The following is a 22,624-nucleotide window of genomic DNA, read 5'->3' as shown; positions in this document are numbered from 1 at the left end:
CTTCCACCAGGTTATTTCCCACGCCTTCCACAGCCTCTGAAAATCATTCGAATTTCTCATATATCACCCCCTCACCCCTCTCATCTCTCTATCGATTGAAACCTCCCGCCTTAGGAATACCTGCTTTCCATCATCCTTTTCGTCACCGTCTCAATCATTCCAGACTATCCCTCACACCTACCCACTGCCAATCATGCTTTTGATCTAAGCATATTTCAGTCTGCTTGATTCATTAGTAGTGTTTTGAGACCCTAGTGAGTATCTCTGAAACTAACAGTCGTCCAGCCAACGTGCCTTACAGGCCGTCTTCCGGGTCTCAGAACGCAGTTGCCCCTCTAGGACCGTCGAATAACACGTACGCCATGCCCGACATGGGTTCCGCTCATGCCGGCTCGGCCTCCTGGAACCCCTTTGAACCGCCGCCGCTCAATCTAGGCAGCTCGGAAGGCCATGGAAATCCATTCAACAACAAGAGATCATTCGGCTCCGCCTATGAGTCTCTGGGACAGGCTACCTCAGGCCGCAACAAGTCTCAGCGCACAGCTGATGTGTCTGATGTCATCGACCTTACTGGGTAAGTACAGATTGTTTTGCTGCTGGGTTGGGCTCAGGTCCGGGCGTCAAACGACTATCATTTCCCAAGGACTAACGAATCTGGCAGGGACGATGATGATGTACACACCTCGTTCATGTCGCGCTCAAGGCAAGTGGAGGCACAGGAACGAGGTCGTAGAGCCGCTTCGTTGGCACGCGCTTCCCGTCAATTCTCTCAGAATCCTCACAACGCCAGACCTCCTGTGGTGCGTCCTATCCCAGGGACATATGGCATCGGATATGCCAACGGCCTACAAAATCCGAACAATGGTATTCACCAGGGATATGCCAGCCCGAGCTCTTCTTCGAGTTTGGCTTCAACTCCTGGCGGAGACTTCATACCCCGGATGCCTGGTTCTTTCATTAACGATGAAGATATGAACTTTGGTTTCACGCCGGCTAGCCAGATGATGAACCGTCAGCTAGCCAGCCGGAACGGATATCTTTCTACCAGTAGATCCTCTCTCAGCACCTCTGATGTGATCAACAGAGCCAACAACATGAACTTTATGGACCTTACCGACGGCTCCGGAAACCCGCTGGATGCTCGCGTTGTCTCTTTGATGGAGGACATTAACAATGACCCTCGCAGATCCAAAGAGGAAGTGGAGGCACTTCTACGCAATGTACACGCCGGCATGGATATCCCGGAGGAAGATCGAGAGGGAACTCCTGAAGCTATGAGATACCCCCTTTATTCGCACCAGAGGGTTGCGTTGACGTGGATGAAGCGCCAAGAGAAGGGTACCAACAAGGGAGGTATTTTGGCCGATGACATGGGCCTGGGAAAAACAATCTCTGTTCTCTCCCTCATGGTGTCACAAAAGTCGACCAAGCCAGGATGCAAGGTAAGATTGCTCTTTATCATTCTCAGACGATGCTAACTCACCCTCACAGACCACTTTGATCGTGGCTCCGCTGTCTCTGATTCGGCAGTGGGAGGATGAGATCAAGAAGAAGCTCAAGAGTGGCCCACCCCATGCTTTGACTGTATACGTCCATCACAGCACTCAGAAGGTCAAAGCCCAAGAGTTGATGAAGTACGATGTCGTCCTCACCACCTATGGTACTCTTGTCTCAGACAGGAAGAAATACGCGGCTTGGATCAAGGATTTGAACGGGCGTCAAATGTCGAGCAAGACCGACCCCAATTTGGCCAGCTCTGTCTCCCTATTCCACCCAGATTACTCAAAGTTCTATCGCATTGTTCTGGATGAGAGTCAACAGATCAAGAACCATAAGGCGCAAGCGGCTATGGCGGCTTCCTACCTGCAGAGCGATTATCGTTGGTGCCTATCTGGCACCCCGATGATGAACGGCGTCGATGAGCTCTTCTCTCTCTACAGATTCCTGAGGATCAAGCCATACAACGACTGGTCTAAGTTCCGCGGCGCTTTTGGAGTGCTCTTTGGGAAGAAAGGCGACCCTCAAGCCCAGGCAATGAGAAACTTGCAGGTTCTCCTCAAGGCGACTCTTTTACGCCGGACCAAGAGCTCGCAAATTGATGGAAAGCCCATTTTGCAACTTCCGGAGAAAACAGAGGAGGTGGTTTACGCAGAGTTGGACGAAGACGAGCGCAAGTTCTACACTGATTTGGAGACCAAGTCGCAGGTGCAGATCAACAAGTACCTGCGAAAGGGCACTCTGGGCAAGCACTACTCTCACGTATTGGTGTTACTTCTCCGCCTCCGCCAAACTTGTTGTCACCCGCATTTGCTTCTCGAAGCAGACGATGCAGTGCCTGAAGTCGATGACGATATGCTCAATCGCGTCAGAACCTTATCTATAGCTGTTGTTCAGCGCCTCACTGAGAAGTCCCGCGCACTCGTGAGTGCCGACGCCATCAATGAAGGCTTTGAGTGCCCAATCTGCTACGACATGATGCCCGACCCGACTATTCCACTGCCTTGTGGGCACGAACTCTGTGCCGGCTGTCTCAAGCAGCACGTTGACAATGCTAGGCGGGAGAACATTAGAAATGGCGAAGACGAAGGCCAGGTCAAGTGCGCTGTCTGCAGAGGCACGTTGGACCCGGCGAACGTTATCACTTTTTCAGCGTTCAAGAAGGTCTACATGCCTGATGACGCTGCTAGTGGAAGCTCTGAGGATGAAGAGTCTGACGGCTCCGTTTGGAGTAGCGACGATAACGAGGAAGAGGACGAGGACCAGGACCAGGATGACGCCGATGCAGACGACGCCGACAAGAACGGCAATCTCAAAGGCTTCGTCGTTCCTGATGGTTACGCTAACATTAGTGATGATGAGGACGAGCTGTCGGGGTCTCCAGCGCCAAAGCCCAAGGCGACCGAGCCAAAAGAGAAGAAGAAGAAGAAGAAGAAGTCGAAGGGCAAAATGAATGCTGTGAAGCCCTCCAGCAAGGAGTCGAAAAAGAGACTGAAGAAGATCAAGGGCAGCCAGTTGGCAACGCTTCGAAAGAATGCCAAGAAGAATGCTGGTGCCTGGCAGGACTACACAAAGTACCTGAGTCATCATTGGCTTGCTTCGTCCAAGACCAGGGCTTGCGTGGACCTTCTTAAGAAGATTCAGGAAACAGGCGAGAAGACAATTATTTTCTCCCAGTGGACGATGCTTCTGGATCTTTTGCAGGTCGCTATCAGAAAGGAAGGTCTCAACATCAAGCATTGCCGCTACACGGGAGAGATGTCGATGGCACAGCGTGACGACACCGCTTTCACTTTTTCGAACGATCCGAGCATGAAGGTCATGATGGTGTCGTTGCGCGCCGGAAACGCTGGTCTCAACCTTGTCGCGGCTTCACAGGTTATCATCATGGATCCTTTCTGGAATCCATACATTGAGATGCAAGCCGTCGATAGAGCGCACCGCATCGGCCAGCAAAAGCCTGTAAAGGTGCACCGAATCTTGACCCAACAGACGGTTGAAGATCGTATCGTTCAGCTTCAGGAAAAGAAGAGGGCGACTGTGGATGCCGCTTTGGATGAGCGCGAGGGTGCCAAGTTGGCTGGCCTCAGCTTGACTGAGCTGCGTTTCCTTTTCAACCTCTGAGGAAGGGCCCGACCGATCTACACTTGATTTCGAAGTCTAGTTCGGGATTTTGTTTATGGAGGTTCACGACACCACGATTTCTAACGATTGGGGTCGTGAGGTGACCTTTTCGGACCAGATTTGGTCATTTCTGGGAATTGAATCAAGCACTTTTAATGAATGGTATCGGGGGAGAGGTATTACGAATCGCTTATGACTAGCATTTTATTGCATCCGCATCACTACAGGGAACAGGAAACGATGGGAGTGTAGAAGCATACCCATAAAGAAGACATGGACACAGAAGAAAGGCTTCACAGCCAACACAACGGAAGGAGTGTCACTGGGGTGGAAAACGGGGAGAGGGGATATTAGGTGTCTGCCACTTCTCCTGTCACCCCATCTTCTTTCTCTTTTCTTTTGTCGTCACAGATTCCATGAGGCGTCTAAGGTACAGGGCCAGGATCAGGCTCGGGACGGTATGGCTGTCTTAGTCATGCCGAATTCGTTTTACGGAATCAAGAAAGGATCGCTAGATCGATAGAGATCTCCAATACAATTGCTTATCAGGAATCGTGTGTCCCTGCAATTGATAAGTATGTGATGTATCCAGGCTGCTACTGAATGTCTCGTTGGCTCACAAGACGAATTCGCTCGTCAGTCATGACGGTCTGTCGAGCAACATGGCTTACAGAAGTAGAGAAGCTTCTATGAGATTATGTATTGTGAATGACTTTTTAATTGATGATGGCGGGTAAGGCTAAACTACGTAGCCTTATCGTCACTTTACATCCTCTGCCTATCTACATCCCGGGGTGGATAAATGACGAGACTACTGGTAACACCAACGGTAGAAGGGCCTTTCCGATGTTCCCCAAACACAGGGGCACTTCGCTCGCTTTTCAAGACCAATCCTTCGTCTCCTCCTTGACCAGACGGTCCAGGCCAATCTCCTAGACATCCCTGGACTGGACGACAGCGGCAACAATGTCACTGACGGGGGGTTGCAACGATGATGATGAGGAATCGCCATCAGCAGCCCAAGACCAGCGCATGAGGCGAGATTTATCCCCCACACGCCAGGCGGCGCCAATCTGCAGCATCGGCCGGTTCTCGGGGCCGCTGTTGAGAATGTCGAAGCGGATTTCGCGCGTCTCCGTGTCGATGTCGCGGATGGCGGTGCCGCGGACGGATTTGACCCACTCCGCGGGGGCAGGTTCCGCAGGAGGTGCAGAGGGGTTGGAGGGCTGCTGCGGCGGGGGGATGAGGGACATTGCGTAGTCTGTGAGTGCGTGGGCCGCTGCGTTTGTGATGTAGAGCTGGACGGAGGCGATGTCTGGGTACGGGTCGCGGGAGGGCGGGTAGGAGGATTGGAGGGTGTTGGGCGGCGGTGCGGGGGGCTGCTCGCCATTCGATTGTTCGTTTCCTGCTGCTGCTGCTGCTGCTGCTGCTGCTGCTGCGTTGGGGAGGAGTTGGAGTTGGAATTGCGTTGTTGTCAGCGGGTTGAGGAATGTGCGGCCACGGATCTGGAGGCGGGAGGTCGGGGTCAGGGTCAGCTCGATTTGGAAGTCTGCTGAGGATGTGAGCATGTTTGTGAGTGCTTGTGAGGCGTTGGGCCGGTTGGAGGCACCGCCTGAGGTGTTTTTCAGCTCGGCGGTCGGGAAGGGAGGGGTGTTGAGGGTGAAAGAGGCGGCGTGGACGCCGCCTTGTCGTAGCACGCGGGTGAGGTCGCCCGCGAAACTGGTGACCTGCTCGATGGAGCGGTCGTAGAGAATTTTGGCGATGATGGGTCGGAGGAGGTGGTACTGGTTTTGTGTTTGGTTGCGACGTTGGTGAGGGGGCGTTGGCCGCAGTCGTTGTAGCTCGTTCAGGCGGTGAGCATGGCTCAGGAGGATGTGTAGACCTAGATGCGTTGCTTCGGCAAGGACGTTGTCGGGCGATGCGCCGACGGTGGCGGCGCTGTCCTCGAGGGTCTCAAGCTCCAGCGTCAAACTTGGTCCTGAGCTGGGGTGAAAGTTGATGGAGTTGTTGTCCGCGCGGACTCCGTATGAAGCGAGAGAGTGTGCTTCGCGATGGAGCTCATGCCAGAGTTCTTGTGCGAAGATGGTGTTTCGTGCCTTGAGAACACGGTCCGGTAGCAAAGCCGAGTCCGGTACGGAGGTCCCAACAGCGAGACGGCCGCTTGGCTCGCCTGATCTGCTGACGGTGATGGCGAGGCGTTGGCAGCCAGATCCGACGCGGCCGTGCTGGAGGAGCGCTGAGCCGTCATCTCCACGCCGCAATGGCGCGAGACTGCTATTCCTGAACTCAGGTGATGCTGTGCTTGGTTAGCCCTGTCTGACACTCGAGAAGAGGAAACGGGCACCTGCCTTCTGAGAAACCGAATCTGACGCCGAGGGTATGTCGCTCTGCGGGCAGCCTGCACATGGACCATCCGGCCTGTTGTACCGACAAAACCTCACCCCAGTACTTTGCTTCACGCTCCACTTCCTTGCTCAAATGGGTTGCTGCCTTGTCGGCCGACTCCTTTGTCTTCTCGATGTCGAGCAAAGCCCAACCCAGAGACACATCGCGGTTGTCTTTTGCCTTCTCAGCGTCCCTTTGCTTCTGTTCTTCGTTGTCTTCGCGCTTAGCGATACCCAGGGTACCAATGCCGGTCCAGTCGCGCAATTGCTGGGAGAGTGTGACACCTGCCTGGGCAGGGCTTTCTTTCGAGAGGAGTAATGAGATGAAGTCGAGGGTCATTAGGGCGGCGTTTTGCGCGGTACTGGCGGCTCACAGTCAGCCATCATTTCGGAGGAAAACATGTTCATATGGGGTAACCAACTCTATGTTTCTCAGCACTTCCATCCGCGCGGCGCCCGCATCTAGTGGTTCCTCGTCCTCGTCATCTCCATCGGCCATTGCCGTGTCTTCCTCCTTCACCTCGCCGACATCATTTTTCTTGTTCTCGACCTCCTCTTTCAGACTCTTCTCGGTTACATTTCGAAAGCCGCGCTCCGCTTGTACGCGGGCAATGAACTCGCCGAGGCTCTTTGGTTTGCGATCGCCCGTAGGTACGGGGTGGAGCGAAGAGAAGGGCATTGAGCTGCCCGACGCCATGGCGGGCAATTCGTCGGTCGCGGGGTCGCGCGTTGATCTTCGAGGGTTCGTATGGGGGATGGAAAGTTTGGAGGTCGGAAAGCTATAATGCGCAGGACGGCTGCATGGTGTGGAAGGAAGTCTGCGTCGCGAACGGTGGTGAGGCTGCAGTGCAAGGCTGGTGGTTGAATGAGAGCAGGAGCTATGGATTGGCTGGAGCCACCGAGCCGGTCCTAGCTCCACCGAGCAACCAAAAGGTGTGCATTTTCGGTGAAGTCACTATCTCACCGAGGGTCACCGATTTGAGATCACTTGCAACAACCCGTGTAGGCCGCAACTCTCCATTTCGTATCATGAAAACAAACTCATTTTCTTCTAAGGTAGCTACCGGTCTTGTTTGTGGGGATGCGTCAAGATCCAAACAGTGCCCGATGTCATAGCCTGTGCTTGCAAGCAGTCATGACAATCCTCATTGCCATCACATAGTCTTTGAGAGGATCGATCGGATAACGGGACCTCGGGGTCTCATGGCAGACGGCATCGAATCTGTAGGCATAAGACTTGAAGACACACCAATGACGGGAAGATCGGAAGCACGTCGCATCGACGATTCTACGCAACCATGGTTCGGTTGTCTCGGGGTGTTCGAACTGATCTGGAAAGTTTATTCAGAAGTCCCTGTCAGAACGGAACGCTGCATCTTGGACTCTAGTATGGCTTGTAAGTGCCTGCGATTGATGTCGACTCAGTCTGATGCTTGATAATTCTGAGTCGACAAGCACGACGATGAGACTTAACTCAATGCGGGCGATATCAAAATCGGCAACTCCACACCACTCATAACTGGAAGCCAATGATGACATCCAGTTCGCATCATCCATGGATGGAAGATACGGAAATGAGGTGGACGTGATCTTGCCTGATTCTCGGTTGTCCAGAGCCCAAAGTCCTTGTCATCTCACCACAGTTTTCAACGGTGACGTTTGTCGCCGTGGGAATAAGGGTTCGGCGGAACTGCTGCAAAGTGAGGCCGAGATGTCTCGATTTCGTCTTGATTATATCGTGATGTCTGTTGCACCACTTTGAATAAGTAGATGTGTCGGACGACTTGTGAGTTGATATGTTGATCTGGAAGATTCACCATCGTCGCCGTCGCCGGGACTTCGGAGGAACATCCTTGCATCCCTGCGAGAGACCGGCCCTCCACCGTGAGCGAGTCACTGGCGTATGGACCGAGTGACGATAGTGATTTGTGTAGTTCAGATAGAGCTTGAAACTTGGGCGCGTAGCCTAGCTAAGCCAGCATAAAGTGCCTTTATGAGTAAGCGGACACATGGGAAATGGGCCGGCTATGTCTGGAAACTGGCATGCAATAGTACACTGGTATGATTCTCTCTTTTATTTCTGATCGAATTAGCAGATGTCAAGAGAGAGGCGCGCGGAGCCTCCCTCACCAAAGCAGCTCAAGGCGCGCAGACAAACCAGCATCCACCTGGTGAATTGCCTGACATTCTCGTCGAGTCCTTGCACCGACCGCCGGCCAGCCCCGCACTGGAGCTTCAATGGAGGGGCATTTCTGGAGGGTTGGTAACTTGGTGCAAGTCTGGACCTGGCAACTGGGGTGGATTTTGGTGCGACTTGTGCAAGGAGCCCAGAATAAGCCCGAGATGGGACGCTGGAAGAGGCCGACTGAACCTTGCTTGGTGGTTTAAACCCCTCACCGGCGACCGGAGTAAGAGCGAGAAAAAACAACACGACGGAGACCAGTCACCAGTCAGTCGACTCGCAATATTCCTGGTATTTCCCTCACTCACCAATGGGTGTGGCGCGAAATAGCTTGACACACTGCTATTGTCGCAGCAAATGAGCGATTAAACCAACCATTCCAAGTTCCAAGACATTGGCCAGCACCAAATGCAGACGGTTGCGGTTGGAGAAGCTTCTGCAACACATCGCGGATCGACGACTCCCTCAGCAGGCTCAGCTGAAGAAAAATGTCCCGTCAAGGACCTGGGTCCACTGTAACCGGGCTGGCCAGTAAGACCGTTGCATCGTTCCTGATTCAGCAACGTGAAAGGTTTCCCATAGGCTCGCTGTGACACCGGTGCGTGCGGCGTGCCCTGCACCTGTGACGATGCTGTGCGGCCTCTGCGGCTTTTGGTCTGTCGAAGGTACCTATATTTCTGTGAGGTGGGCTTCCATGGCCGAAGCTCCCCCGCGCCAAGATAAGGAGCCGATAAGAGCTGGGCGGGCTACCTTTGAGGGCACTCAACGTCACTGCGCGGGCTCACTGTTGGGGGAGGATGGAGGGGTCGGATCATGGACGAGGGACAGAAGGAAAGATGTGGTGAGCTGAGGTCCAGTGAGGTAACTTGACCTACCCCCTCCCTTTCCGCGTGTAATTTTTCTGCTATTTTTTCGAGGTGCGGATGCTCCAAAGTGGCTCCGACAACTTGGTCCCCCGCCATTAAACCTGTCTGGTCTCTTCTGCCCGCGAAGTGCGAAGCGTGAGGTGTCCCACGCTATAATTATCTGGCACACCAGACGGCCTATTTTTTGCGGCGTCCCCCTCCGTCCCCAAGCCCGGTCAAGTGTGTCTCGCAGCTTCCCCCCCTCGACCTATTCCTGTTCCACGTCCAAGCTCCAACCACCACACAGCTTCTTCCAAGCACTTGGCGCCTGCCTCGTCTCGCCTGGAAACCTCATGATCTTTTCCTCCCTCACTCTTCCTCCCTCCCCATCTTCTTTACCTCGCATTCCTACTCCCTCTCCCTCCCTGATACCGTACACGGCCCGGTTGGCTCGTACCATCATCCCTTGAACATCTTACCTCCAGCTCCGTAGAGTATCCCCCTCCACGTCAGACCTCGACCGACGGACCTTTAGACCCTGTAATCGGTCCTCCGCCCTCCTCCGCCTCCCTCCCCCCATTGACCCCGAAGTTCCGACAACCTACGAACATCACCACCACCACTATTCTCCGCCGCAATCATGGCTCCCACGGCTGCCAAGAAGAAGATTGCCATCATGACCTCGGGAGGTGACTCCCCAGGCATGAACGGCGTAGTCCGCGCCGTAGTCCGAACCGCCCTCCACATGGGATGCGAACCCTACTGCATCTACGACGGATACGAAGGCTTGGTAGTAGGCGGGGACCAGATCAAAAAGGCAGAATGGGGTGATGTGCGCAACTACCTTGGCCAAGGCGGTACTCTGATTGGAACCCGCCGCTGCATGGCCTTTTACGAACGACCCGGCCGTTTGACTGCTGCCAAGAACATGATTCTCAACGGAATTGATGCCCTGATCATTTGCGGTGGTGACGGTTCCCTCACTGGTGCTGACAAGTTCCGCGCCGAATGGCCTTCTCTGATCGAGGAGCTTGTTTCCTCCGGCCAGCTCAAGAAGGAGCAGGTTGACCCTTACAGACACCTCAACATTGTCGGTTTGGTTGGATCCATTGACAATGACATGTCGGGCACCGATGCCACCATTGGATGTTACTCTGCCCTCGAGCGCATTTGCGAAATGGTCGATTACATTGAAGCCACGGCCTCGTCCCACTCAAGAGCCTTCGTTATCGAGGTCATGGGTCGCCACTGTGGCTGGCTGGCTCTCATGGCCGGTGTTGCGACAGGCGCCGACTTTATCTTCATTCCTGAGAAGCCTAGGGAGGAGAACTGGGAGGAGGAAATGTGTGATATTGTGAAGAGGGTAAGACCGGAAAACCTAGCACCAGTAGTAGCCAGGACGACGCTGACAGGCTATAGCACCGAAGCTTTGGAAAGCGCAAGACCATTGTCATCATTGCCGAGGGCGCCAACGACAGCAATGGCAAGAAGATCACATCCGATATGGTCAAGGACCTGCTCGCAGACAAGAACGGACTCGCTCTGGACACTCGAATCACAACACTCGGTCACGTCCAGCGTGGCGGTACCGCCGTTGCCTACGACAGAATGCTGGCTACCCTCCAGGGTGTGGAGGCCGTCAAGGCTGTTCTGGAGGCTACCCCCGAGACCGAGACCTGCTTTATTGCCATCAACGAAAACCAGATCTGCCGCAAGCCATTGATGCAGGCTGTCAAGGATACCAAAGAGGTCGCAAAGGCAGTTGACGAGAAGCAATTTGAAAAGGCAATGGGTCTCCGTGACACTGAGTTCGCCGAGATGTTCAGCTCTTACATGATGACCACAAACGTCAGAGTGGATGACCACCATCTGCCGGAGAAGGAGGTATGTCAACTCAGCTTCAGTTACAAGAGAGAACGGAAAACTGACAATCTCGCAGAGAATGAAGATTGGCTTCATCAACGTTGGCGCCCCTGCTGGTGGTATGAACGCTGCTGTGCGCGCTGGTGTTGCTTACTGTCTTTCGCGCGGCCATGAACCCGTCGCCATCCACAATGGCTTTGCCGGATTCGCTAGGCATCATGGCGATAAGCCCGTCGGAGCCGTGCGACCTTTCGACTGGCTGGAGGTTGACAGCTGGGCCAGCAAGGGAGGATCGGAAATCGGTACCAACCGAGAACTTCCTGCGGAGTCAGGCATGGAGCTCATCGCCAACCTGATTGAAAAGTACGAGTTTGACGGACTTTTCCTCGTCGGTGGCTTCGAGGCTTACCACGCTGTTTCGCAACTGCGCAAGGCCAGAGAGCTTTACCCCTCTCTGTGCATTCCCATGGTCCTCTTGCCAGCTACGATCTCCAACAACGTTCCTGGGTCAGAATACTCACTCGGCTCTGACACTTGCCTGAACGAGCTTGTACAGTACTGCGACAAGATCAAGCAGTCCGCTTCCGCCACGCGTCGTCGTGTATTTGTTGTCGAGACGCAAGGTGGTAAGTCTGGATATATCGCGACCCTTGCTGGCCTCAGTGTTGGCGCGAGCGCTGTTTACACACCAGAGGAGGGTATGGACCTCGAAATGTTGGCCGCAGACGTTCGCCATCTCCGCGAGATCTTCTCCAAGGATAAGGGCCAGTCTTCATCTGGACGCTTGATCCTCATCAATGAGAAGGCTGACGATGTGTTCAACGCCAAGCTCATCGCAGACATCATCCGCAAGGAGGCGCGCGGCCGATTCGAATCTCGTGACAGCATCCCCGGTCACGTCCAGCAGGGTGGCGTTCCCTCGCCCATGGACAGATGCCGTGCCGTCAGACTGGCAATCAAGTGCATGCAGCACCTCGAGGAGTTCCAGCCCAAGTCGCACAACAGGTGTAAGAGGGATCCCATGAGCGCCTCCGTCATTGGTATCAAGGGTGCCAGCGTCACATTCACGCCCATTTGGGATCTCGAGGACCACGAGACGGACTGGAAGAACCGCCGGCCCAAGAACGTCCATTGGGCGCACATGGGCGATGTGGTCAACATGCTGTCCGGCAGACCTCTTCACCACACGCCGGAGAAGCCGATTACCGGTCTCAAGGCAAAGGATGTCAAGAGAGGCCTCGACGACTAAGAACCGCCGCAAGAGGCAAGGTGCAAGCGAACAGGCGCTACTTTAATACAAGGAGAAAAATTAAATACAATGGGAAAGGAAAGGGTGCTACTTGGTTCAAGTTGGCGAGATGTGGCGCGTCGGGGTTTGGCTTTGATTACCTAGGGAAACTTGATGAAATGCATTTTCTATTAGACTAGACGACATCGCTTTCTCTCTGCACTGCGTGACTATGAGACTGACTGGAGCGGTTCTCGACCTTTTCCCCTTCCAAGCCTTTCCAAGGACCAGGGAATCTTTCTGCCCTTGTAACCCTGCCGAGAGAGTCGACCATTCAACCCTGTTCGGGGCAACATCTCCGACCCTGGGAACTGTGGTCTATAATCTCGCAGCCGTCCAGAGACTGGCTAGCCTCAACGGTCGCCGTCCCAAGTCCGAGTCGCGAAGAATCAGTCCGAAGATTGGTGTGTGCGTGTGGGTATACATCGTACAAGATATTCTATAGACAGGACGGGATATGGACGGCGAACAAAGTATGACCTGGCTCGGACGAACCACGAGCTCGTCCGCGCTTTTCTCGTCCCATGTCCCCCCCCAACTTTCGGACCCCGGATCCTGGGAACTTTGTAATGGCGAACTTCTAGGCCGAACGTTGATCCCTGCGAGCGATTTCCTTATGGAGGAACTGTGTGATGTATCCGTGCCGTCGTCTTTTTCCGCTAGAAAGATGCAGTGCAGTTAGGCTTCTAGTCCAGACCACCTCTACATTGGTCGAGGATGGCTCGTGAGCGATCCTGGGTCCTGATAGCCTATTCATCTGCTTACGTTCTTATCTGAATACAGTCTACATCGTCATCGCGAAGAGACATTGCCCCCCCCCCTGGAGCCGGAGGACACGAATGATATCCGTGCCGTCACAAACTTACAAGTTTGACATTGGCCACATAGCAGCCATCCTGTAGAGTCAATGACCCGAGACTCCGATGGACCAGTTGGACCTCCCTCACACACGCATCTCTAGTACCTTGGGGGAACGGACGGGGAGGGATCCTTCCCGTTTGGAAAAGGGCTGAAATCCGGATGGCATAATAGATAAGCTTACCTGGGTAAGTTAGTTGAATGCTGCGCTGGGCTGATGTCAGAAGAAGCGTGACAAGGGGGGAGGGAGAGGGGGTTTGTGGTGCGGCGAGTTGGTGTTGATGTGCTTCTTACTCAACGAGCAGCGATCAGCCGCTGCTGCTGAGAAGTAGTTCGTCTCTGACCATGGAATGCAAAAGTGTGTCAGAGGGGGGTTTTCCGGTTGTCACAGTCAGAATAGAATGAGAAGCCGAGAGAGCCAAAAAAGCAAAGATTGTCTCTACTTCGCCTCTCGCCGGTGAACAATTCAAGCTACTCCGCGGCTGAAAGGATTCGGTTTTGGGGGCCGTTGATTACTAGGCGTGAGGAGGCATGTGGCCAAAAGTTTGTCTGTGCCTTTCGTATGGGCAACTCGGGAAGAGACTCAGCATAATCGCTTTTCCCCGTCTTGAACTTCCAGTCTCGCCACGAACCCAGAAACCAAAGTTCCCTCAAGAGTCCGAAGAGATACCATATCGCACGACTGACTGCATCAGAATTGACGATATCCGTAGACGCCACAAGGTTTAGGGCGAACCCGGTCGTTCGCATGGCCAGAAGGAGTTGGTGGGGGGCGGGCGCTCAGTAAGCACCGCCTGGCGCCTGCGAGATGTAGTTTTTGGCCCCGTTTTTATGTGGTTTCCCCCTAGACTCAAAGTAGAGATTTGCGGATTGGGGTTGCAGCGCAGGCTTTAAGCTCGTTCCAAGGAGGTAAAGCGAAGCGAGAGACCATTGGAAAAAAGGCCTTTCTAGCCCCCAAACCTGGGCACTATTCCATGTTGACGGTCCCTGGCTCAACGCTCATGGCCCTCGGGGAGGTTGGGCCTGTTGTGCTGTGTCTGTTCGGGAGAGTTGTAGGGTTATCTTCGTTACCTTTCCTCAAGCCTTTTTAGCAAGTGCTATTTCCAGGGGACGAATCGATGAACGAGAAGGCCTGTTGGGTGTTTGTGCTGACGGGATAGTCGTCAGGGCTAGGCAGCCGCATATGACCCCCCCCTCTGGTTATCTCATCAATTGCCGTTGTCGTGATGAGCTGTATACGAGCGTTGACATCTAGTTGGCTCTGGATTAAGCAAACTGCAAGCACACCAAGCCCTACCGACAACGCCACAACCGAAGTCTTAAAAGCCAAACCCATGCGGACACCATCACACATTAGGCTTGGCTGGTATCTTTGCTCAAGACCCTTGATCGCGGCATAGGCCTTATTTGTCAATGTCTTCTTCATAAGCGTTGCCTGCCTGCCCAATGGCCGGTCTCCGCCCCCGAAAAGCCCCACGCGACTTCCCAGACCGATGGCTGTGTCAGCGACATGGGTAGATCAACAAACGGGCTGAAAATGTCTCTGAGCCAACGAGCTTTCAAGCCATCCGTGGAGGCAGAACGAAGGGGGACCCTTGGCCTTGTAGGCTCTCACGCTCTCTGGGGGTCGCGCTACTGCAAGTAAGGATGCTGCGGTTGAGCTTCCCGACTTGGGATTGAGATGCAACTGACCATCACGGAAGCCCGGTTCAATACATCCCCGCCGGGAAACTACATGGGGTGGATGGTGATAAACCCAGCGATCCCCGAGTCCGAACGGCGACTTGCACCTTCCCGTCTCGCTTTTCCGCCTGCGTCGACAATTCCCCACGACTATTAGGTCCCGGTCTATCGAGATTACCGAGTCTCCTCGTGCGAAGTTGAATCGCGTTTAGTAGGAACCCAGACCTTTCCCAGCAATAGCCTTGGCGGTGTGTTCGACGTAACCGTCTGTAATCACCGACTTCCATGCGGCATTCCTCACAATAATGGCGAGATCCTTTGGAATTCTCTTGGGGGTGCTGTTCGTTCTGTCCTCCCCAGTATCGTGTCTCACGGCATGGTGGACAGAACTGAGTCCCCATCTGGCGATGCAAGACCCTGCGACAGGCGATATTCTGTACACCGCTTGCAACAGCAACTCCACGCCCATCTTGCCAACAGATGGGCTCAACATCTTTCTTCTCCAGAGAAAGCCGAGACTTGGCACCTCGATTGCCGCTGCTGGATGGTACGATGTGCCGAAGAAGACGACGATCGTAAGTCTCTTCTGGCTTCACGTTGTGAAGCGTTGCAACTGACCTCTCCTTCTAGGCCTCGATTTTCTACCAGGCCGAGGACAACTCCATCGTAAACGGCTACTTCACCTGCAACTTCGATACGGGCCATTACGCCATCAAGGGCGAATACGTTATCTCCGCAACGGCCGGACTCGAGTCCATACACAACCAGACCGGCCTAGCCGTCGAGTTATTGGGCGCGGATGATGGATATCGTGTTTTCTTTCACGATGAAGCAAAGACGGTCAATGTTTTATCGTACACGACCAGGACCGATTGGCAGTTGAAGGGGGCAATTTCGCAAGACCCCGTAGGAGGTATGGCCTTGACGTCGGTACACTCGGGGCAGCTCAACATGTCTGTTGTCTTTCCCAAAGACTCGGAGAATGTCGAAATCTCGAGGTTTTTCAAGGATGAGACATGGCATCTTGGTCCGTTCCCTCCACTGTTGTTGCGAGTTATTCACTTGCTGACTGTCACAAAGCTACCCTGCCTCGCCCGCTCCGAGGGGACGCAAATGAGACGACGAAAGCAGCCGATATCCTCCTCGATTCGACGCTTACTCCGAACTTCACCATGCCGGCTTTCGCAAACAACCTGACTTCGCTAGGCGCAACGGTGGACAAAGCATATGTCCGCAGCATCTTCTACTTGGGAACAGATGCAAAGCTGCACCAGATGTCCAATATTGATTGGCAGTGGAAGCTCATGCCTGACCAGGATGCGCGTCTCTGGCCCGCTGCGGATGTTGAGAGTGGCTCCTTCGCGACAACAAGCAACTTTGACACCAGCGAAGCGTGGATTTGGTACCAATCAAACGGAAGCCTGGTTCAATTATACCATGGTGAAGATGGCCTTTGGAAACAAGCCGCGGTGGTCCCCAGTTTCAACGCAACAAAGGCGGTTGAAGAAGAACCTCAGGGAACAGCAACGCCTTCAGCTTCATCGACAGCCACGGCGAAACCAGTTGTTCTGTCATCCGGAGCTAAGGCCGGCATAGGAATCGGCGTTTCCTTCGGAGTTGTTGCGCTTGCCGGAGGAGTCATTCTCCTCCTGGTACGAAGGAGGCGACAACGAGCAGCGGAGGCGGCTGAGGCTGCTCGTCTGAAGGAAGCCGAAGCTGTTGCTCAAATGGGACCGTACGGCGACGGCGGAGTGGGCCCATATACGGAATTCGGAAACTTAGCGTGGGGTCTCGAGACGCCGACTGAGAAACACGGAACCGAGATACTCGAGGCAGATGCGGTGGGTACGACCGCACCACAAGAACTAGCCAATGGAGGCGAAAGATACGAACTCGTTGGCGAGGGGCATTGGAGAGAAATGGACGCAACAGGGCAGAATAAGGCGAGAAGAAGTATCGGAGGCTGGAGAGAGGCGCAACAGGCGCCCACAGAAAAGCAACGAGGCCGTGAATAACGAGGCCATGTAGTGATTAATGACCATAATGATTGAAGAGTTCACCAAACCGTGCCAAAGGCACCGTACCCGAGGAGAGCTACAGGTCTTTCAATGTTGTGTCTGGGCGTGGCAAATATGCATCGTTTTGAGCAAGTTCGTCTCAGTTCGTGTCTCTGTGTTGAATATGATGGCTGCCAGCTTAGACGACCAAAGTACTCTTGCTTGACTCTGGGACTCCCCAAACGCTTGACCATGTGTCTCGCGGTGCGCAAGTCGAGGGATGAAAAGCCGAGGAGGCATGGGAAACTTGCTGAGCTTGGTGTTTGGTCGGACGATTTGAAGTATGTAGAGCTCGTTGTAGTGAGAGAGTGTTCTTCGGTATTCGTATAACGTTGACACTGTGAATATGCTTTTTTGCGACAAGTCGGGCCCTTGGATGCAGCAAACGATGCTGAGCACTTGGTGGTCGACGTCCGGGGGTTTCAGAGCTTCAGAGTGGACGAAAGTGTTCGGTGCGATAGAGACTCGTGCCGAGTCAAGACGAAGCTCGCTGCTACCGGAGAAGGGTGGTATTCGAGGCCGATGAAGTCGTCCCGAAAGGGCAGAGATGGCATACGTGCTGTGTGAAGACCGGGTTATGTCTCATGATGGTGTGGGAGGCTACTCCATATCGGAGCACCGCGTGGACGGCCCGGGTGATGGCATGTCTCCCTCCAGGGTCTTCCGGGACGTCGGAACGGTCCAATCAGGGATGGCAGTTTGGGCATGTCTCCAACGTGGGCATTGAATGTTGAGGGTAGAAAGCGGGCGAATCAAAGACGACCTCCAGGCTTCCTTCAGACCGGGCTTCTGATGGGAGACTGGGCGAACATACAGATGCCTATTCGTATGTACTTCGTACCAGCTAGTCAGACTGTGGGAGTCCTTGGGTGTAACTGATGGGTCGGTCCTGACGATCAGGCTGTGACTGGAGCAGCGATATCCTAGCACAGTCGGTGAGAGCCGAACCCAGGCCTAACTGCGGAGAATTGGCGGGAACTACTTGATGACACATGGCTTGAACTATCCGGTTACCGAAGTGTTGCCCTGCGGTTAGAATATTGGATGGGTGGCAGCTGTTCCCGGATGTTCATTGGAGATGGCGATGGAGCCTCGAGAAGTGGTTGTATGTAATTCACTGTGGCTCCTAGGAGGTCTTACAAGACGAATGAATGCGACGTGATGATGGAAAGTGCCTGATTCAACAGGGACATTTTGGCCCAGAACAGGGTGAAGACGTGCTCCAGGGAGAAAGCCCGGCAGTTGTCGGGAATCCAGAAGTGGCATCGGACGGCAAGCACGAGTTGGAAGTGGTTCTTTGGTTGTGGCAGCTGCTCCAACGATGTCTCTGTCTTTACAATTGGTGTCCAAGAAATGCCTTGGCGTAAGAGGGAGAAGCAAAAGTGGGCAGAGAGGGCGGGGCGGGGCAGAGCCGACAGGAAGGTCAAGGTGAAAAGATGAAAGGTGAAATGCGGCAATGGCAATGCGGTAAGGTAAGGTAAACGAGTGGCTGGCCGGGGTTGATGCAGGATTGCGTCAGTGCCTTTTCTGGCGATGAGCTGGCTGAGATGGACGAGTTTTCAAAGCAGGTGCGAATGTGACGGGGCTGGGCACGGCGGATGGAGGGGGAAAAGAGGAGGGGGAGGGGAATGGTCGGAATGGATTCATGGAAGGAAGGTGGGAGGGGAGACACTGGTTGGACGGGCCTGCCAAATGCAGGGAAGGGGGCGAGCAGCTGTCAACTTGTCAAGAGCTTTCCCGTTCCCTCTTGCCTTTCAGAAGTCTTGAGTGTGCTTGTGACAGTGACACTGGCGGCGGGTGACTGCCCTGGCTGGCTTGGTGGTGACTAGTGACGAGGACAGGTGGATAGAAAGATGGAAGATGGGAAAGAATGATTGGAAAGACGGAGCGAGAAAAGTTGGACAACGGCCAGTCCAAGCTCCACTTTCCCATCGTCTTAGCTTCTTTCCGCCATTCTTCCACAATCAGGTCCTTTCCTTGGGTACTACTTTGTACACTAGTCTCCGGCTTTCACTCACATGGAGTCTCACTCACTCCCTCTAATCCCCTGTTTCAACCAGACCTCCCAAGCAATAGCAGAGATACGATATGATCTAAAATCAGGTCTTGGGCGTTCTCGAGCCAACTTCATGCGTACTTCGGCCGCGGGCTTTTCAGGGACACAAAGCTCCATCATTCTAAACTCGGGGTGACATTGAGAGACACGATGGAACGCTGGTGGAAGCAGCCGGACCAGGCTGTCTGTCTGCAATAAAGACCTAGGTAGGTCAGGTCGACTTACCTGCCTTTCTCTCTTGCCTACCTCACCGTACCTGGATATGTACGATACCAAGGTGAGATACCAAGAACCTTGGTTACGAAAGACGGGCGAAGCAGGAGCCCAGGTCATTCCTATCACATCGATTCCTGAATGTGACTCCTTCCACGACAGCCAACATGAACCTCTGAACCCAAGCCTTCCTCGTGCGGTCGCTCGCGCTGGGATTGGATGCGGGATATCAAGCTGCCTCTCTCTTTCTCTCTCTTTCTATCTCTGTAGTAAAGTATACTTACTTCCTGCACTCAGCCTGCAAGTCACAAGTCAAGCAGGCAGTCAGTCATTGGGCACCAGAGATCGGTGAGAGACCAGGCGCCCATTTGCCATCTTGTCAGCCCAATGACTGCCCAGGAAGCAACTCCTCAGCTTGCACCACTGCCACTGCCAGAGCCCAAGTGGATGCCTCCTGATGCAATCAAGTGGATGGTTGACGGCTTGACTGAATGAGAAGCCAGAACAAGACCCAAGATCGCCTTTCTCTGCATCTTCCATGCCTTTCCCTCGGCTTACCACCAGCTGCCCGTCATCCATCACCGTCCATTACCTGAGGTAAGGTACCTCATTCATGCTTCGCCCGCCCCTGGCTGCAAGTCGCAACCTATCGACATCTTTCCGTTTGCTTTTTCTGTTGGCCCAGCCCAACGTAGCTCAGCCTGCATCGTTGATTCCCGGATCGCTGGAGCCTTGTTCCATTTTCCCCATCTCCTCCCGTTTCTACCTTATTTGACTGGGCATTCGACGATCGTCAAGGGCTCACGATAGGGCACCCATTGTTACCGCCGCACATGTATGTAACTCCAAACACAAAGTTTGGCATCTGAACATCGTGGTCTGCAGAACACTGCCGTCCGCAAACTCTCAATTCCCAAATTCGGCCCAAATTACCCTACCTAAAGTGCACACACGCGGATCCCAACAGGGCCTCGACACCCTCCTCTGTCTTTGCGACGGCATCCCTACCGTCCCGCTTCCCGCAGCAACAAAGACAAAACGTCGGGAATACCCCTGCTCAGTGAAAGCGGTTCACCGCGCGGCGCTTGCCCACAGCTGGGACTGGCCTCGACTCGAGTACCTAGCGAACTTGACAGACCTCGACCGCACCCGCTAATAAGCCTGTGGTGAACAAGAACGGCTTCCATCTCTTGAGCCGGCCAACCCCTCCCATTTCCACTGCTCTCCCGTCCCTCTCTTGTCCCCCTCCACTCCCAGTCCTCCATCCACCAAGGCCAGAGATCCCCCACGAACCTCCAAGGACCACACACATACAGCCTGGTGGTGCCGCCCTATATCACCTGTCGGCTGTCTTAATTACATACCACCTTGCCTACTTGCCTACTTACGTCCTACATACATACATACCCGGCTCTCCTACTGTGGTATGACGACGTTGCTCCTACTCTGACTCTTTTCCCTCTCACCTCTCTCTCTTTCTCACTCACTCACCCTTCTCTTCACCCCCTCTTCCCCAGCCGGCTCAGCTCTAGGCTCGGCCTCACATTAAAGTACCTCCTCCACTACCCTCCGTCGTGTGTCGTTCATTCCCAGCGCTACAAGACACATTTGGTTCATCCTCTTTTCAGCGTCGCCTCTTCTGTTTGCGCAGGATTTTGGTGTATCATCTTGTCTAGTGTCCGTAACGCTCACGCTATCACCTGCGCTACACAATCACCACCGGCTTACTACCCCGCCATTCATCCCACCTGTTCAGATAAACTCACAAACAAACACTCACCGACGCCTCTCCGTCACACCTCTCCTAAACCGAAAAAGCCGTTTGAGTTTCGCCAACAAAACATGGCTTACCGGTCCAACGATTTTGAGGAGCGTTTCTACGACGCCCCCCGCCGCCAGCGCGCCGAAAGCCGGGTTGCTTTTGACGAAGTTGATGTCCGCGTCAAGGAGCGCGAGCGTGAGCGTGAAGGTGACCGCCTTCGCTTCCTGCGCGATGAGCGTCCTCCCGAAGCCGGAGCTCTTGTTCTGAGCCGCAGAGAGGTTGAATCAAGAGAGCTGTCACGGCCTCGCGCCCGCAGCCCTAGCCCTGTTTACCGTGAGCGTGTTGTACGCAGAGCCCGCAGCTTGACACCTCCGCACGTTCATCATGAGCAAGAGCTCGAGCGCTCCCGAGTCCGCGTCACCGAGCGCGAGCGAGAGATTCGCAGTCCATCCCGCGGCCCTCCTCCGGAAATGATCCGCGCTCGATACGTTGAGAGGCAGCGCTCGCCGTCTCCTCCCCCAGCCAGAGAACGCAGCCGCGTCGGCGTGCGCATCGTCGAGCGTGAGAGGGAAAGAGAGCGGGTTCCGTCACCCTCACCCTCACCGCCCCCACCACCGCCCCAACCTCAGGTCATTCGCGGCCCCACGATCGAAAGAGAAGTCATTACGCACTACAGAGACATCGATCATGGTGAGTACAAGGACAAACTGCAGGATATAAGACCCCCGAGAGGTCTAATGCATCCAGGTGTCACCCGCGTGCCCAGCCCGCCGCCTCCCCCTCGTCCTGCTCCCCGCCCGAAGACCCGCACCGAAGAGCGGGAGCTGGATATCGACATCACCACCTCTCGCAGAGGAACCGACATTGACATTCACCGCTCGCAAAGCCGCCACCGATCTCCTAGCAGGGAGCGCAGATCCCCCGCTTTCCAGGACAACAGAGAACTCGTCTTGAGTACCGACCGTCTCCGGATCGACGACCGTCACTACCACAGCGGATCACGCCGTAGAGCTCATTCTGCGGCCGCACGCACGCCCGTCGACGAGGAAGCTGAGTACATCACCTCCAAGATCGACTCACGCGGCAAGATGGGCGAGGCCTGGAACGGTGCCACCAAAGACTGGGCCATTGTCGATGTCCCGCCCGGCACCGAGCGTGTCCGTATGGATGGCGTTGGAGGTGGCTCTGCCGAGGTCACTTGGCAGCGTTACAACGGTGTGAGGCGAGCACAATTCATTCCCGAACGGGAGGGCGCTCCCATCTCGGCGCCGGCCCCACTTCCCGCCGAACCCTCGCCGCGCGAATCCCGAGACCGTCTCAGCCTCCAGGTTTATGACCGCGAGACTGAGATCGAGATTGAGAAGACAAAGGATCGCGCACCGCGCCGCGGACCTCCATCAAAGCGAAACGAGATGTGGACCGAGATCACAAAGGACTTGGTTATTCGCGATGCCATTATTCAACTTGGATATGATTTCGAGGAGACTGAATACTTTTTCTACATTATGCAATACCTCAAATACGTAAGTTTTGGTTATGTCTTCATTGGGTTGGTGACAAGTGCTAATAGAATGCAGGATGATGTGCTTGAGCTGGTGCAGGTATCAGATGATATCCGCCGCTTCCGCAAGCAGCGCGTTCGCGAGTATGAGAGAGAGTGGGTGCATGACGACTGGGACCGCCGGTCTCATCATCACCACCACCGCGGACCGAGCAGCAAGTACGATGATGAGCGAGTCTACGAGCGCGAGGTCGTCTACGATAGCCAAAGCCAACGTCCCCGACGTTATTAAGCATTGCATAGTATACAGC

General features: G+C 54.4%; 5 protein-coding genes across 5 annotated transcripts; 4 read left to right on the top strand and 1 right to left on the bottom strand.

Annotated features, from left to right (window-relative positions):
* Positions 1 to 362: 362 nt before the first annotated feature.
* Positions 363 to 3,621, top strand: BDP55DRAFT_689200 (SNF2 family domain-containing protein; the record flags this gene model as incomplete). Its single annotated transcript, XM_060576712.1, has 3 exons — positions 363 to 574; positions 662 to 1,442; positions 1,492 to 3,621. 3 exons carry the CDS (start codon positions 363 to 365, stop codon positions 3,619 to 3,621), a joined length of 3,123 nt encoding a protein of 1,040 aa, XP_060437133.1.
* Positions 3,622 to 4,553: 932 nt separating this feature from the next.
* Positions 4,554 to 6,702, bottom strand: BDP55DRAFT_689199 (RNA polymerase II mediator complex component SRB4; the record flags this gene model as incomplete). The annotated part of the gene is made up of 3 exons (XM_060576711.1): positions 4,554 to 5,917; positions 5,970 to 6,367; positions 6,428 to 6,702. The coding sequence occupies 3 exons, from the start codon at positions 6,700 to 6,702 to the stop codon at positions 4,554 to 4,556; spliced, it is 2,037 nt and encodes a 678-aa protein (XP_060437132.1).
* A 2,970-nt stretch (positions 6,703 to 9,672) lies between these two features.
* Positions 9,673 to 12,144, top strand: BDP55DRAFT_689198 (6-phosphofructokinase; the record flags this gene model as incomplete). Its single annotated transcript, XM_060576710.1, has 3 exons — positions 9,673 to 10,395; positions 10,452 to 10,916; positions 10,972 to 12,144. 3 exons carry the CDS (start codon positions 9,673 to 9,675, stop codon positions 12,142 to 12,144), a joined length of 2,361 nt encoding a protein of 786 aa, XP_060437131.1.
* A 2,885-nt stretch (positions 12,145 to 15,029) lies between these two features.
* Positions 15,030 to 16,739, top strand: BDP55DRAFT_539090 (uncharacterized protein; the record flags this gene model as incomplete). The annotated part of the gene is made up of 3 exons (XM_060568003.1): positions 15,030 to 15,299; positions 15,355 to 15,751; positions 15,805 to 16,739. 3 exons carry the CDS (start codon positions 15,030 to 15,032, stop codon positions 16,737 to 16,739), a joined length of 1,602 nt encoding a protein of 533 aa, XP_060437130.1.
* A 4,153-nt stretch (positions 16,740 to 20,892) lies between these two features.
* BDP55DRAFT_689196 (uncharacterized protein) lies at positions 20,893 to 22,605 on the top strand (the record flags this gene model as incomplete). The annotated part of the gene is made up of 2 exons (XM_060576709.1): positions 20,893 to 22,335; positions 22,390 to 22,605. The coding sequence occupies 2 exons, from the start codon at positions 20,893 to 20,895 to the stop codon at positions 22,603 to 22,605; spliced, it is 1,659 nt and encodes a 552-aa protein (XP_060437129.1).
* Between the last annotated feature and the right edge of the window lie 19 nt (positions 22,606 to 22,624).

Source organism: Colletotrichum godetiae, assembly GCF_030913485.1.
Source record: "Colletotrichum godetiae strain CBS 193.32 chromosome Unknown BDP55scaffold_1, whole genome shotgun sequence".
In the NCBI taxonomy this organism is placed as follows: Eukaryota; Fungi; Ascomycota; class Sordariomycetes; order Glomerellales; family Glomerellaceae; genus Colletotrichum; species Colletotrichum godetiae.
This window is presented reverse-complemented; position numbering and strand designations above follow the sequence as displayed.